This window comes from Sphaerodactylus townsendi, linkage group LG06 (assembly GCF_021028975.2).
Source record: "Sphaerodactylus townsendi isolate TG3544 linkage group LG06, MPM_Stown_v2.3, whole genome shotgun sequence".
NCBI lineage: Eukaryota > Metazoa > Chordata > Lepidosauria > Squamata > Sphaerodactylidae > Sphaerodactylus > Sphaerodactylus townsendi.
The window spans coordinates 59183033-59200698 of NC_059430.1; the positions used below are offsets into that span (position 1 = coordinate 59183033).

At 44.5% G+C, this 17666-nt stretch overlaps 1 protein-coding gene across 4 annotated transcripts in view; it reads right to left on the reverse strand.

Annotated features, from left to right (window-relative positions):
* The window catches only part of CNOT2 (CCR4-NOT transcription complex subunit 2), a 90017-nt gene extending 73489 nt beyond the window's left edge, over positions 1-16528 (reverse strand). Inside the window, exon 1 of one of the 4 annotated variants that reach the window (XM_048502438.1) lies at positions 16113-16528. In XM_048502438.1, coding sequence (XP_048358395.1) covers positions 16113-16511 — 399 coding nt within the window. In that variant the 5' untranslated portion in view covers positions 16512-16528. Of the gene's footprint in view, positions 1-15551; positions 15842-16112 lie in introns of those variants that run through there. The other 3 variants (XM_048502441.1, XM_048502439.1, XM_048502442.1) reach the window with 3 other exon arrangements.
* Positions 16529-17666: the final 1138 nt, after the last annotated feature.

Below are 17666 nucleotides of genomic sequence, written 5' to 3' on the forward strand. Positions count from 1 at the left end.
TGTATTACATATATTTTATTGCATTTCAGAACTCCATAAAGGGAAAGGAGGCGTTAATTCATCCATTGTTTATCCAGGACAGAATTTAACTAGAGTTAATTCGACTCATCAGTTCTTGTGAGAATTTTGCTTGAAGACCGAGAGTTTCTCTTTATATCTCAAGCAGGTAGCTAAATTTTGTATGCTGGCATATAGTAAGAGAAGAACCATGTTGGGACCAAGATACAGACCATGAGGTGCGACCGTAAGAATGCTACAAGGTGAGGATATTTTTTGGGTGGATTTCTGTTTTAGAGTGGATTTCGAGTGCAACCCGATTGTTCTTTGTTTGTTGTTCCTCCTTTTCTTTGTTCTTCTCTGCTCTTTTTTGCTGGCCTAATGGCCGCAATAAAACCTGAAAACTGAACCTATAGTATTCTGACTAAGGTATGAAGAGGACCATATGGTCAGCTCTGCAAATATCCTCCCCGACTTCAGGATTTGTTGTCTAACAGCTACTTTGGTAGCAGCACATGACAGAGTGAGTTGTAATACCGGTTGGCACCCGATAAGTTGGTGGAGGCTGCGTAAGCCTCTGAAATGCAGGTGTGAATAAAGCGCATTTATGTAGCAGCTCGACGATTTGGTCACCCAGCCTAGGGATGGGACACATTGATGAACAGGTTGTTAGATTTCCTGATATCCTCCGTGCACGTAGCAGGAACATTTTAAGGGACCTGCGCATCGCCTAATTTTGCAGCCACAATTTTTTCTCTATCATTGGTGGGCTTAGTGTAGAAGACCGGAAAGCACTACTTCTTGTCTTGGGAAATGGAAATTGTTAGGAGGCGGCTTTGGGACGGGAAGGTCTGATCTTAGGAGGACTCCTATCCGGGATGTATTGTGCAGCAGGCAGGAGAGATGCTGGAGTGATCTGCTCTTGAAACCTCCTGGCTGATGTTAATGCCATTTAGGAATAAAGAGTTTCATTCTCAGCCAACGGAGGTGAATGGCCCGGACAGGCTCGAAGGGAGATCTAGTGAGAGCCAATAGTACTGTGTGCAAGTTCCAGGAGGGGAACCTGTGGGTCTTAGGGGCCTGTGTTTGGGAAACTCCTTTCAGGAACCGCAGGATGTCTGGATGTACTGATACACGGTGACCCTGGATTTTGGAGCCCAAAACCGTTGAGAGGGTTGGCGAAGTTGCCTGGGCGGAGGGTTGTTGATGCTCTAAGGCCTTCTGTTACCCCTCCCTGGAGGAAGTCTAGGATGTGAACCAACCCCTCGCTCTGGGGATTAACCTTACCTGTCTTTAGGGTTCCCATTTGACAAACACCTTCCACTGTAATTGTAGATTCTGGTGGTGGATCTGCGTCTAGAGTCTAGGATGGTTTGTATAACCTGAGTTGAGTAACCTTTTTTCTCTAACCCTGCCCTCTCAATAGCCATACGGTTAGATGTAACCTGTCTGGATCCGGATGCCATACTGGGCCCCTGAATCAGGAGCAGTCTGGTCACCAGGAAGGTGGAGGGGATCGGGCTCCCCCCCACTGCTAGTTCTAGTATGGTGGAGAACCAGGGTCTGGGCGTGGGCTGTGTATGGGGCTATTAGGATCACTGTTGCCTGTTCCTGGAACAGAGCGTCCCAGTAGTTTTGGAATAGAGTGGAATGGGTGGAAATGCATAGAGTGTCTCTTAAATAGGGCCCGGGGGGCTTTTCAGTGCGTTAGGTTGCTAAGGCTGGGGTTCTTGCAGAAGTTGAAGCGAGACATGAACTGCAAGCGCGAATTGAGCTGCTGTTCTGAGTAGCAAAAGATCTGTCTTTGGACTGGGAAAATGACTCATTAGTTGCTGGAAGACCTCGGAGAAAGAGTCCACTCTTGCATTGTCCAGGGTCTGTCGGCTGAGCCAGTCCGCTGTGATATTTACAATTGACCCTTGATGTGTTCTGCCTGTATGGACAATAGATTGGCACTCGCCCAGTTCATGATGCTTGTCCGGGCCTCCTTCTGTAGGAGTCGCGATCTGGAGCCTCCCCTGGTGATTTATGTAGGCCCTTGCGGCTATATTGTCCGTTTTGATTAGTACGTGTTGGTGAACTATCTGATCCTTGAAATGAAGGAGGGCTAGGAGGATTGTACGTGTCTCCAAAAGGTTGATGTGAAGGGTTTTCTGAGATTGTGACCAGTGCCCTTGGACCATCTGAGTTCCCAGGGTAGCCCCCCAGCCGGAGAGACTGGCATCTGTGAAGATCTGGGTCCGTTCTCGGACCAGATAGATCTTCCCCTGGGAGAGATTGTGTGTTTTGGCTCACCATCATCGGAGGTTGGACTTCACTGAGAGGGGAAACAGCTATTTGTTGATCCCGCTTAGGTGATGTCCCATTGGTACTGGCGCAGGGAGGTCTGCAGGGGTCTTGCGTGCATTCTTGCCTACTGAACTGCATCGATGGCCGCTATCATCTGGCCTAGGATGCTCGCCAGGTGCAATAGGGAGTTTGTTTTCTGGAGATGAGGAATGAAACTTCCTTCTGAATTTTCTGGACTTTGGATATTGGGAGGAAGAGCGAATTTAACCTCCAGGCTCACAATTACACCCTGTGCTCCATTCTGCATGTGGGTCTGGAGTGAGCTTTTGGACTTGTTTATAATGAATCCGTAATTGTTGAAGAGTTTGAATTACTAGTTTGACGTCTGCCTGCTAGCGCACTGGTTTTGGTTTTGGACCGACTAAGATGTCGCCCAAATAAGGGTGGACGATGGATCCCTTTGTTGCCGTAAAGTGAATTATAGAGGGGTAACAGTATTTTGAGAAAAACTCAAGCGCAGGATGTAAGCCCGAACGGCAAAGCCTTTGAACTGAAAATGTTCTTGTTCCACCGCCGGGCCGAGGAACTTTCTGTGTCTTGATGGATGGGGACGTGGAGGATTGCCTCCGCGGAGATCGAGGGAGGTCAGGAATCTTCCTCCTTCCCTGATGGATGCTGTGATAGTAGCGCAGCCGCTTCCATCTTGAATTTTGGCGATCCTTATGTGTTGATTTACGTATTGCAGATTGAGGATCGCCCTCCAATCCCCTGATTTTTTCGGGACCGTAAAAAAGTGTGAGTACACTCCGATGTGTTTGTGTTGTGCAGGTACATGTTCGATGGCTTGTATGGAGAGAAGGTGTTGAATTGGATGCCTGTGGCCCTGTGTCTCTTTTGTGGGATTGTTTGGCTGAGTGGGATGGTGGGAAGAATGCGATTGTGTTTTGGGAAGTGTAAGAACTCTATGGTGTAACCCGCTTGAACTACTTCCCTGGCCCAAGCGTCTACAGGTTGTTGTTCCCATTGTAGGCTGAAGTGAGACAGCCTCCCTCCCACAGGGATCTGAGAGTAGTCATTGCCTATTTGTTTTGTCTGATTTGGAGAATCGGTCGCCTCTCCTAAAGGGCCGAAAGGATCCCCTTCTTGAACCTCCACTGGGTTGGTATTGTTGCTGCCAATTTAATCTGTTTCTGTCTCCGGTTCGAGGAAAAGAACGAAAGGAGCGAAAGGATCTGAAGGAACTGGAGGAACCCCTATTGTAAGCACTATCATGTCTAACGTAACGCGGGAGGGTTCTCCTATCATCTTTGTCTTTAACTAGGATTTGATCCAGTTCCTGGCCGAAAAGTTTCTCTCCCTGGAAATGGTAGCTGGTGACGGCAGCCTTAGATAGAGCATCTGCTTAGCACCAGGAGCTGCAGGGCCAAATGAGTGCTGCCTGAAGAGTGGCAACTGAATGGAGCCATTGATCTGGCCGCCATAGCCAGGGCATCCAAGGTGGAGTCCGGCTAAAAAATGAGGCTCCTATTCTGACCCTGTCGATTCCTTCTTTGATGGCTCTGTGTTCCAGGTGGAAGTTCTGAAATTCTTTTTGAGCCAAGCTAGGAGTGCTCTAGCCACAGTAGCCCTGATGGGAGAAGTGCCTTCATGGACCACGGTTAAGCACCTGCGTGTGCCCTTTTAAGATTACACATCTGCCTTCCTGTCTTGAGGGGTCTCTGATGGAGCCATCTCCATCCCTGGGAACTAAAGTTACCTGAAGTTGGCTTGGCTGCTTACAGGCATCACCTCAGGGGACACTGTAAGGAGTTGGTACACATAATGCTGGGGAGAGCCGAGAGAGTTTCTTAGCCAGAGGAGGGGATTTTGCCAGAGGTAGGGTTCCCGCCACTCCTTCTAATTAATTGCCTGGAAGGCTTCTGGGATGGGGAAGCACGATTTGTCTGTTCCATCCTGCTGGAAATAATCCTGATTTCCCTTGGGTCTGCCTTTTATTAATTTGAGTTGTTGAGAATTGGGGACCTCCTCTGCCTCTGCAGAATCATGGAGATCCAGGGCAGAAATGGTTCTAGAAATCAGAAATGGAAGGTCCTCTAACTTGAAAAATCTGGGGGTTTGCTCACTGGGTTCAATCTGACTATCTTCTGTGTCAGAAAACTTTTCCTCTTCTTCTATACACTCCTCCTCGCTGATGCCTGCTTCGCTCTCTGATTCATGTGTTAGAGTGGGCTGAACTGACCCAGCCGGGCAGTTAGGTGCATGTCTTACTGCGGAGTGCCCTGCTGGTTGGAGTTGTTGTTGGATAAGTAAAAGTCAGCAAAACTGCAGGAAGGAGAAATAGGAATTCAGGCGCTTTGGGTTATCTGGAAAGGTTGACCTGGCCTCCCTCCTGAAGGGAACCGGAGTTTGGTTGCCCGACATTAACACTCCCCTCGGACACATTTACTTGCCGTGGTTCAGGAGTTTGTTGCACCTCGGTCTCGATGTTAACTTGGCGCTTCTTTGTCAGCTTCATGCGTCCCTGGGGAGGAGGAGGCATCAGGGGGGGCCCCACGCTTTTTTTTTTTTAGGAGGCTGTGCCCCTACACTGCGTTGGGAGTTGTTGGTCCGCCGATTTAGGCGCTACTCGGATTTGGACAACTTGGCGGCTGGACTTAAGCGGGCTGGGCAAGTCTGCTGAGGGAGCATTCCTGCCTGCCTCAGATTGAGTGCGGGAGGAAGCTCTGGCGTAGACTTCGAAAGTGGCCTCCTCGCCACAGGCTGTCGGTGTAGGTTTCCCTCTCAGGGGAAAAACGGCCATCCGCCATCGTTGCCGGCCACTATACTGGAAAAAACGCCTCCGAAACGAGCTCTGGAGGGCGATGCGTGGCGCTGGGCGTAGAGAAAAAAAGCGGCGTTCAAAATGGCGCCTCGCCTCGCGGCGAAGCCAAGAAGCGGGCCCGGCCGGATCGGTCCGACGAGTCAGCATGTTTGCAGCTGGCCAAAAGCTGCCACATGGGCGCTAGAGAGCGCTTGCACTCGGCATCTCGCGTGTGGAAGCGTTAAAAGTCTCCGTGAAGTCTCGGGTGGACGCACAGGAGCCCTTCTGAGGTGAAAAATAGTCCTTTATTTACATTTAAGCAGTTGAGGGAAGAGGAGGGGGGGATCACAAACATACATAAGGAAATATGAAAAGGGGAAGCTAAAAACCTAGAGTCCTGAGCGTATTGAGGAGCTCTGGAAAAAGCCTTGCTCTCCTGTAGAGGCAGGAAGTCAACTGGGGATCTTAACCCTGACGAGGGGTCAAAGGGAAGCAATTCGTTTTAAGAAGATCCTGCCTCCTGGTAGCAGACAACAGGAACACCCATCGCAGACTTCCTACGTCTACCGGAGAATTTTAACTTCACAAAATATCTTAAGAATATGCTAGCTTTGTGGAATGCCGATTATACAGGATACATCCAAAAGAGACACAAATCATGGTTTGTGATGAGCACAAGCAATGAAATCCATGAGGTCATATGATACCTTTCCTTGCATAAGGACAAAAGGCCACGAAGACTAAAGGCCATCAAAATTTGCTAAAGTGCCCAATTCAGATATTATGACAAACTAATGAATTTGAAACTAGGATCATTTCCAATACTGCCACACAAGGAGAAGAGCAAAGGTGCTTGCAAGGCAAAGGACTTTATTTTTGTACTCTGCCCCTCTCCCCAATGAGGATCCAAAGTAGCTTACATCGTTCTCCTCTATTCCATTTTATCCAATTCTGTTCTCATCTGAATACAGCCTCACAGCACAATCTAAACAATCACACCCTTCTAAGACATTGACTTCCACTGACTTGGAAGGCTATCATTCAATTTAGGATTGTATCACCCAGCTCCAAAAGTGATGGCTGATATAATTTTCTTATGGGTCAATAAATAATATAAGACATTTTTCCAAACTAAAGATGCAAATTATTTTTAGTTTACATTGTAAAGCTTAAAGCTTAAACCACATTGCCTGCTCTCAACAATGCAGACAGTTTAAATGGTTATTTCAAAGTATGAAAAGAATAGACGCAACTGAGGAGAACTGACTTCAGAACAAAAAGCACTGGGCCAGGAAACCTCTTGCATGACGGCTTGCTCAACAGTCTCTGTCCTCCAGCAGTTTTTTCAGAACAGTCGTTAAACACTTTGGAGTAGTTTTAACAAGCAGCTATGACACAAGTATGGAAACAACACAACTGACTTCACCTTAGGGATCTTAACCTTTGAAGACAGGGATCTGGTTGTGAAAAAGACCCAGTGAAAGCGAAATATCTGTCATGCATGAATTGGAAGTTAGAAATATAAGTGGTGTATTTTTCTGCTGTTTTATAGGCGACAACACTGCTTCAACATGGTCAGCTTTAACTTGGTATATTCATATAGAAAAAAATGATAGAATTAGGAGTGGAGGCTATACCATTTCAGGTTGCAGGCATGTTTACAACTGTTCCCCTACACATCCCCATCCCTGCAGCAGAAAACTAGCAAAATAAGAAACACAAGGGAATAGATAAAATGTTGTATTGCTAGAACAACTTCAAAGTATTTAAATGTTGTTATAGAGTCTCATCTCAACACACTGCAGGAAGGTAGTTGTTTTCAGAGTTCAGGCAAAAAGTTCCCTGGACTTTTATAGCTTCTGAGTTTCAGTCTCACAAACTTTAGCAACCACTTGCAATTTTGAAATACTATCAAATAATCTGGATCACCCATGCGATCCAGGATACTGAGGGACTATACAGAGAACATCAAAGCAGATGATGATCATATACCAACCTGGCATGTCTAAATGCAGTACTTTCCCCTCCACCTTGATTTCTTGGTTGAAGCAAAGCACAACTGCAGAAATAACTGAACTTTAATTCTGAAATCATAGAATTGTTCTCCCCCAGGTGAGTATGTAAACAAGCATGCTAAACAGTGAATTCCAGCTAGAAATGTAAAAAATATGAATTGGTGGGACATTGAAAAATATGAATTACTTTTAAAAACTTAAATTGACTTTAGTACCGTCTATATCAATTAGTATAAATACCTTTCTCATTACTTCATTATTAATTATAAAATATCCAAATAAAAATGCGATATACAAACAATAACTGTATATCTAGCCCAGGGGCTGGCAACCTTTAGCACCCAAAGAGCCATTTCGCCCAGCCTCCCCAAGCCCTGCCCCTGCCCCAGCCTCCCCAAGCCCTGCCTTCAGCCAAGCGGGTGGGATAGACAGCGGCAGCGACACCAACGATGGCAAGTTGCACTTGGGACGCGGCGAGCGCACCTCCTTCCCTGTCCCCTCCTTCCTTCCTCCCTCCAGCGTCCTTTCCTCTCCTTCCCAGACGCCAGACGAAAGGAGGGGAAAGGACGCCGGAGGGAGGGAGGGAGGAGGGGGCGGGGAAGGAGGCACGCTCGCCGTGTCCCAAGTGCAACTCGTTGGGGTCGCCGCTGCAGAGCTGAAGTATGAGGATGAAAGAGCCGCATGTGGCTCAGGAGCCGTGGGTTGCCGACCCCTGATCTAGCCAATATTACAGGCAAAGGTCCAAGTAGTTCAACCCAACAGCGCCATCCTAAACAGAGTTCTAACCCTTCTAAGCCCACTGAAAGAGCTCTGACTCTCAAAAGCTTACATCCTACAACTTTTGTTAACCTCTAAGGTGCTACTGGACCTGAATCTAACAAGTACAGCTTAAGCTCTGTCTCTTTGGAAAGCCGGAACAAAACTTTAAAAAGTTGAAAACACAAACTCTTGACATTTCAATAAACAAACACAAGATATTATAATCTGGGTTTAGAATAGAATAGTATGCAGACTTTAGCATTTTTATGCAGAAATTAAAAAAATTATTTTTAGTGTAAAAGTTCAGATTTTTAAAAACTCAACCCCATAATATTTAGCTGTGGATGTTACACTTTATACTGCTATTGAAAAAATCACCGCTATGCCTTCATTGTACACAGAAAGTGTCTTCTTAGTAACAGTAAAGAGACTAAATTAATCATCTTTTTAAATTTGAATCCACTACAGCTCAGTATTTTTTTTCTATTTATTTACATTTATTCCCCACCCTTTAGGGCAGATTTCAATGAAACCTTCAGGGCAGGTTTCAATGAAAAACATACAACAGTAAAAACCCAAACACAATAAAAAATCTCCTGTACCCACCCCTTGACACACTTTTGTAATCAGAGAAAGTCAGAAAAATCCATTTCCAGTATGAAACTTCTAGATCATCTATTAAAAACAGATTTTTATCTCCCACCTACCTTAAGCTATGTAAACCACCTCATGCTGGAGGCAAATTAATTTGGCCTACCCACCCTGCCCACAGTTTTGTAAACAGAATCAGTCTGAAAAATCAACTTCCAGTCTGGAATTTCACTCGTTAGAAGAAATGGAAACTGCATCAACTGGGGAAAAAACGAACAAAACTTCCCAACTCCTTTAACAAGTTAGTTTGTTCTTTGATGTTGTATAATGTTCAAACCCTAAGTTTCTCCCGCCTGATGCAAAAGATAGAGGATTCAAAGTAAGGAAAAATAATGGAATCAGAGCCTGCCTTTTATAAAACTGTTGCCACCATGTTGCATGAGCAATATGCTTGGCAGGCTCCCAAGTTGCAATGCTGCACCAAAACCTTGAAGATGTTCTGTGCTCTGCAACATTTTAAAGTACTTCAGAAACATCGCATCCAAAATGTATTGCCAGTTTATAATCCAGACATTTGTAGTAGGCAAGTGTTATCAGTATCAACACCTGACTGCCCTCTCTGAATTTTAAAACAAAGCTTTGTAAAGTCGTGTGAGTTGGATGTTCAGCAGCAGCAGCAAAAATGCAGCATTTAAGAAGCACTTCACTCATCATTCCAAAAAAAAAGATTTCATAAAAGTTTTTAATAATACTTCACCAGCCACCCAGTTTCCAATTGTTTCATTTGAAGCTTCAGATAACAATGGAGGGAAATCTATTTTTTCTTAAGGTTTCTATTCCTCCCCCTGCCCTCTCCTTCACTTCTTTAATGTTCACTCAGAAGCCCTTTAGAAGCAGGAGGATTTACTACCCTTTAAACAAGCTTAGATCACTGGCTATGCCTGAGTAGTACCTTTTCTGACATACATTGACAACTGCACCATTAGTAACAGATTAAGGCCAGAGTGGTGCAGAGGTTAGACTGTGGCACTAGGACGAGGAGGACTTTAATCCCCACCAATCTGAAATTCCCTCGCTAACTGCAGGCCACTCACTGTTTCTTGGCCTAGCCTGCCTGACAGAACTATTATGAATAAAGAAGGGATGAGAGTTTCCACAGGCACTGCGCTCAGCTTCTTAGAGGGAGAACAATGTAAAAACATATTGTGATCAACAAGCTACAGATTTAGTTACCAGTATCACTGTACAGTTTGGACCATTTCCTAAATTTGATATGAAGATAGTTGCTAGGATTTTTTTAATATAAAAAGACTATCTACATGATCCACCATGAAACCTGTATAGTCACTGTTGTACAAATATTTACCTATATTTTCATAATAAGTGAGGTCATAATATAACCAACCCTTGAGGCACTGATTTCAGCATGAAGGCTATAATCATACACAAATCTTGCCCACAAAAATAAAAGGAGGGCTAGCACTAGGGCTGTCACCTTTGGATTATGACATTCCTGGAGATTTGGAGTGGAAACTGTGGAAGGTGGGATTTGGGGAGGGGAGGGGAGGGAGTTCAGCAGGTTATAATGCATTACAGTCCAGACTTCAAAGCAGCCTTTTTCTCCATGGGGAACTGATCTATGTAGTCTGAAGATCAGCTATAATTCCAGGAGCTATCCAGACGCCACCTTCATATTGGGAGCCCTTGCTGGCAGACCAGTTGGACTGTTTAAACGACTTCCTATTATTTGAAGAGAGTGTGCCAACCCGTCTTCAATTTCAGGGGAAAAGATTTAAGTATTTTTAACTTTCATGCTGAAATCAACTGATCAAATGTCTAACATTCATTATAAAATCTATGCAGCTAAGAACATCATGGTATAGGTGGTATATTATTGAGTAATTCAGTATCAAGGTCTACTTGTCTTCTAGTCCTACAGTATAAAGGGCAAATCAAGTAGCACAGCAAAATTTATCCTACTGAATATTCACTATAACTACAGGCTTTTCCAAACTGGAAAAATTAAACAGCAGCAAATTTAGCACCAGACAATTTTAATAAATGCTATTACTCTGCTTGATTCTTTTTAGAGTTTTAACTATAGACTGACAGTACACTAAGATAAAAAAACCCAAATGAAGAAGTGTTCAGCAAATCATTCCTACTTATAAAAATCTAATAAAAGATGTAGTTTTTAAAATTATTTTCATTATTTTATGATTATTGTATCAACACTATCAAAATAGTGTTTTGTTGTGTTCTTTAAAAATATATATTTTAAAATACAGGACCCAAATGTGATTGACTAGTTAAGAAACCAAATTATTTTACACTTATTTAATTCCAAATAAAAAGGAATTAAATGTGTTTGACTTGAGTGTGCTCTGTCTCAAGTAAAATTTACACACCAGCATAATGTATAAGAACATTAGCAATAAAGTATCCATTAGCTATATGCTCTAGCATTCAGTATATTCATTGTTAGAGAACATGAACTTTTTAATAACCAACTAAGGAAATACAAATACATGTGTAATTAGCGAGATAGCCATGATATCAAGTATATTTTAAGTCCTAGCAAGCCAAAGTCTCCCCAACCTTCCAGAGCATCATTAAAAGAAATTTCTCTTGCCAAGTTTCATTAGATATTATTTGCCCTGCACTTCCTTGGTACTGACAGAGTTTGCTCCTTTTATTCTTATGCAACTTAACAACTCTAGCTGATTTCAAGGTCATGTGTCATACAAAGTATTACCTTCTAAACTGATCAACATTATTTCTCTCCCACGGAGATAAAAAAAATCACTATTCAACACAAAATATAGTCCATGAAACAGTTACCATTCATGGAACCTTTAACAGCCTGATGTGCAGCCATTAGTAGATGATTCCTGCTTACTGAACTGGTGTTATAGGTTCAAAAGCAGACCAGGCCATTTTTTTCTTCTGGCTCATTGGCATATTGTCACATTGCCGCCGCCGCCGCCGCGCCCCCCCCCCCCCCGGGCAATCATCAATTCCATTATAAAAGGGTAATTCCGTGAATTTGATTTCTATCACTGAGTTATATTCAGTGCTTATGGATCAACAATTTTAAGATTACAAAGAATTTCAATATTTAATGTAGTATTCAAATTCAGCCCTAAAGTGAACTGTATTCTATGCATATTGGGCCTTCCTAACAGATGTGTCCAGTGTAATTTTACTGAAGTTTACAACCACCTTTGTCTTGACAGTTCATTGTCCCGATGTTTCAAATTGGAAACCTCTCTAACACTTTTCATAATATTTGGCTGTTATGTTAATTTCTATGGTGCACTATCCAGAGAGTCAGACTATGACCACACTGGAAGAGTGAAATTCCCACTTTGCTAGAAAGCTCACTGGTACACAGAAAATTCTTCCATAAAGTTATTCGGAGAATACAATGAGATTGGGGGCCATGTGCACCCCCTGAACTCCTTGAAGTATGTGATTAAAAATTAACAACTTTGTACAGGGTCACATTTTAGACACTTTATTTCAAAAGGCGGAGTCATTAAGTATTTAAAAAACTTACCAACGAAAACTAAAAAAGCCTTTCAGTTTTACCTTAAAATGGTAAACACTATAGCGCAATTACAGTCTACCATTTGTACTGCACTGAACTATCTACTACTCTGAAGAGAAAGGAGAAGCCCTTATTCACAGAGAATCTTTCTGAATAATAAATCCTAGACAGATAATCAGACTGCAGATTTTTCAGCTACTTGTAAGAGTACGAATGCCATTTCAAAAACCAGAACAAGAATTCAAATAAATAATGAGGTACACTAAAGCAAAGAACAGTTGGCTAATATATACATTTCATATTGGGAAGCGGAACTGCCAACAACATAACACCAAGTAAGCTAAAATGATAGCATGTTCAGGTATGCGTACTGACTGTTATATGGAAGGTGTTGGATGAATCTCCAAAATTAGCTGATCATCAAATAATTCAGTCTTCTCTTTAAAATCCAGATTATACTTCCACACTCACAGGAGGCATCTCAAAATACAAGCAGCTTTTATTTCCTGTATTTCCATGAAATGTCATTAGTCGAGTATGTCAGACTATGTACTGAGATACCATAATCAAACCAGGAAGTGATGGGAAATTTCAGAGAACAGACACCAAGAACTGTTTCAAACATTATAAACTGTCCACACCAAAATTACTTCCATGTAGGAACAAGTTTGCAAACAACATGCAACTCATAGTATTTATACCAATATAAGAAAATCAACTGCACACACTACCCTGAAAAGCCACAGATAAATCATTCTTGAAATGCTTCTTGTTTCAAACTCTTGGAGTAATTCATATATTGGATATATAATTTAAAAAACTGGTTTACATTATCTCAAACATCTCTTCTATTTTACAGAAAAAGAGAAAGTCATCATCACATGCTTTTATAAAAGAATCTAACAGAAAGAATCTGTGGCAGTAATAGCATGAGAACATTTGGAACACTTATCCTGGATCATTCAGATATACACAGTTTTCTACCATTACTGATGATACTTCAGATTAAGGTGCTTCTTATGAAGACATCTATGTCCAACACACATAGAAATATTATTTGTTTGGATGACCAGTTATTCAAAAGTTTTTAACCACTTGCCACTGAGTTAAATGGAACTTTCTCACACATAAGTGTAAACAAAACTATTGATTCAAAGAGAAAAGAGTTCAGAAGTTTTCCAAACAATGTATACACTTAACAGCCCCATCCAAACCCAGAGGCAGACGGCCACAGCACTGATGCAGCACTGGCATGCTACTTCCAAAAGGGCTTCTCAATGGGACAGGAAGCAGCGAAAAGCCCTGGATCTCTCCACCACTGAAAAGCCCCATAGGGCTGAATGGATGTACGCCACATAAAGTGTGGTGAATGTCCAAGGGCCAGTACACCTAAAAAACCCTGAGCAGGATGCTAGTGCAGCTCCACCATGGCCTGAACTTCAGGGTCTTGCGGTGGCAGGGCTGCAAGATGAATAGCTGCTGGTGGGTCTTCCCTCTCCACCAGGGTAAGTGCCATGGTGAGGGCAAATGTGTCGGTGCAAGGCTGCACCACTCCCTAGAGCCCTTTCAGCCCCCCTCCCCCTCTGGATGGAGTACTAAGATTATCAGATGCATTATAAAGAGATGTATTATATTATAGAATTAACTATTAGTATGCAAATCACACAACTTCCTATCTCTGAAAGTGTAAGTATGATATAAAATTGCTTCTTGTTGAATAGGCAGGTTGTGCCACTTACTCAAAACTTGAATAAGACAAAAAGACCTAAAGTTCTGAGCAGATATACCCATTCCACTAGGAAACCTGATAAAACCTACGTTGATGAGTTCAAAATATGTATTATACATTTGAAGAAGTTACGTAAGCATTTAATAAAGCGGCAGTCAATATAGCCCGTTTAAATTTTCAAGTCATATCAGAAATTTAAGGAAAACAGGTGCTTGTTCATTTAACTTTCAATAGCCAGATTCATGAACATTTATCTCTTAATGTTGTGAGTGAACGAGTTGTATATTTTCTAAAAATGGATTTTTTCACTATACCCCTCCCCCAAATTCCCCGGTGTAATTAAAGATCCTTAAGGCTGAAAACTAATTTCTATTCCAGGCATTGCTGTTTTCTTTTTATCACACAGTAAATAAAGTGACCACAGGTGTTTTTTTTAATGTGGTTTGTTGTATGTGGATAGGTGTTTTCTGGGTCATTTTCATCATCTGTTCTTCTCTACACTTTTTTTTTAAAAGTTGTTTAATCATTAAAACAGACCAGATTTCTTACCCACTTTTCTGGTGACAGAACAAGGAACTCATTTTCTATTCCCCCCACACCCCATCCACAAAGGTGACCTGAAAACATGATACCAGCATGGATAAAAGGAAAAATTTGACAGGGCCTGCAGAAAATAAATATTGGGGAAGATCACTCCATTCCCCTCTTGAGTCGCAGGAAGATGGAAGTATCCATTCCAGTGACTTCACGTTTTCATCCAAAAATGTCCTGAATGTTACTATACCCTGAGGGGTATAGTAAAGTGAATAATTTGTAATAAAACTTTAACTGCATTATTCCTGGAACAACAACTGCAAGTGTAGGGTTGAGGCCATCACATCACAGATTACTAGGTGTCTGCAAGTCTGTGATGGGCTATCATATTTTAGAAGCATTGTAGTCTGGTCAAATGTAAAAATTAGGCCTACTGAAAGCACCATGATTACACATCTGTAACTGTAGATATCACTGGGTTGTTCAGTACTATGTCACCAATTTTAACGCTCTCCAACAATCTTTCAACACTTGGCCTCTAAAGTTTGATATCTACAGATGCCAGATAATAGATGTCTCCTGGAAAAGTAAGAACATTTTAAAAGTGAGAGATGGAGAAGGGAGAAGGTCTACTGTTATTGGATTATCACACAGAATTACATGAATAAAAGTGTGCTACGTACAAGGCCGGATCTGCATACTTTAAACACGAACCCTGTAAGGAAACTCCACTGCAACATTTGAAGACTGCAGACGACGGACTGCCCATCCCCCAGTCTCCCCAAGCCCACACTCCTGCTCACTCAACGTGAGAGGTCCGATCACGTTATTGCACACAGCCTCGACTTAAACAAAGGGTTCGCTTAACACTGGGGGAGGGGGGTGCCATTTCACTACTTTCCACCCCATATCCGTTATCAACTCATCTCCTGCCAGCTGCGAAGTGAACGGTTGTGGTTGTTTTTTCAAAACAAAAACACGGGCCATCCCCACAGCACATCAGCCAATTCAGGCTGGAGCGCGCAGAGGCTGGTTTTGAAGTTTGTTCTGCAAATACCGTCAGGACCGAAAGAGGACTCTCTGCAGAACCTCGGACGGCAACAGCCATCAACGAAGGGGGGCCCTGCTGACACCGGGCCCCTGCCGCACTTATCACGGCGGGTGGGGGGGCACCCTATAAAAAGGGCGCAAAAACTCCTTCGCACTCCAGGAAAAGGCCCCTGAGCCGAGGGTGGGGGGACCGGAGAAGCAGAGAGGCGGCGGGAAGCGCCTCCGCCGGTTCCTTACCCAGAGCCCCAGGCATGAAGGGAGGACGGAGCGCTCGGCCACGGGCCCCGACCTGCGCTCACATTCCAGCGGCATAAAAGGCACCGACGGAAGGGACAGCCCGTCGCAACTAGGCCAAGCTGGAGGCGACAAGAGCGGGAAAGGAAGCCCAGGGTCCAGGGGAGGAGCGGCCGAAGCAGAAGCGGGACGCGGCGGCCTTGGCGAGTGCGGCCTGCTCCCCTGTGCCGCCTCCCGCGGCGCGGCCTCCCCCTGGGCCGAGGGACCAGCAGCCTGGGCCTGGCGGTTCTCGAGCGCTGCGCCGCCGCGTCGCCCTCCTCCTAGCCTTCCCCTCCCGCTCCCCCACCTCCCTCCCTCCCTCCCGCTCCCCCCTCCCCTCTTCTCCCTCAGAGAGACAAAAGCAAACGGAAACCGAGCGGGATGAGGCCGGCCCCGGCAAACCAGAACCGGAGCGGAGTCGGCGGGGAGCCTCCCCCGGGCGCCCGCGGACTCCCCCGGAGGCTCCTCGGGTGGGCCGCAGCGGAGAAGGAGGCGGCGGGGGAAGAATAACAGAGCCGAACTCACCGCATGAATTTTCTTGTCCCGAGGATCCAAGATGGCTGAGCACCCCGCACGGAGGATGCTGGGGGAGCGACCTTTACCCTCTGACCCCGCCGCTGCCGTCGTGACCCCGCCGTCGCTGCGACAGTCGTGCGGCAGCGAGCGCAGGACCGGCACGACCGACGACAGTCGCTTAGGCTGGCCCGGACTCGCCGTTCCCTCCCCCCCCCCCCGGCACTTCGGAGAGAAAGAAAGAAAATCCGCCTTCCTCGTTTCCGCCTTGCCCGAACAGCAGCCGGCCTCGGCCTCGCTCTGCCCGCGCTTCGCCCACTCCGGGACGGCTGGAGGCGCCCGCGGGGCCGCTGCTTCCGCTCGAGGCCTAGCCGGCCGCAGAGCCCCCCTGCAGGAACAGCGGAGAGGCATCTAGGGAAAGGGGCTTTTCTTGCAGGGAGCGTGGGGAGGAGGGAGGGACCTTGCTGACACCCATAGGCACGCAGGCCAGTCTCTGGGAGGGGGCAAAACCGGGGCTTGCAACCCTTGCGCTCTCTCCGGGACACGAGGGGGAAGAAGTCATCTGCCTTCTCCTCCCCTGCCTCTGGAGCAGCTTGTAACTACCCTGTTGCTCAGAAAACGAATCGAGCGTCTTCAGCCTCCGCGGAAATAACCTCCCTGTTAGGAAGGAAGTGCAGGTTGGTTGCCATTCTAGACTGTTTCAAATGAGGCACCTGTTTGGTTTCTGTTTGTGTGGCCATTCTCTGTATTTTATTATGAACTTACCTGTATGGCATGAGGTTAGGAAGTAGCTGGCATTCAGGTCAACAACCTCCTTCCCACAGGGGATGTGCGTCTGCACTTCAGTGTCTAAGAAAAAGGTATTCTTTTTCATCTGGAGAAAATGAGGACTAAAAGATAAATAACCTGCTCCCCACCCCTTTATTTTCACTTAGTAGGGAAAAAGAACATTTAGGCCTAGTGTCATGGGACTTAGGTGATACATCTTAGGGCTAGGTTTAAATTTGATGATGTACCAGAAGAACTTGCCCACCTAAATGTTGTATGCACACATGGTATTTTTGCCTCCTTGTGTGCAGTGTTAGCAAGCCAACACAGCCCCCAGTTGCTGCGGATGACATATTAAAAGTGGTAAAGCAACCACTTTAAATGAGACAGTGGACCAATTCAGTTCTGACGGATAAATTCTTCTAGTTTGCTTTTCAGTACATTTAAATCAGGGCCCCTTTTCACTACAGAGGAGCTTGAAAAAGTAGAGACAAACAGTTTCTGGTATTGCCTACAAAAATGCCATTCCATTTTCATAGGGTTAGACCTCATCTAAATGCGTGTACAAAAAGTCAAATTCTCTGCCTCCTAAACTACTCCTTGGTATAGGCTGCTTCTGGAGGGACAATTATGTTTACATAAAAGCCTCCATATTATTCTAAAGGTCATTCAGACATTCTTTTTCTACATCAGTAACAATTGTATATCATTCATTCTTTGTATAAATGTTTCAAATAAATAAATTGCTCAATATAGGTAGCAAGTTATGATGATCTCAAATACATCTTCTTTGTTGTG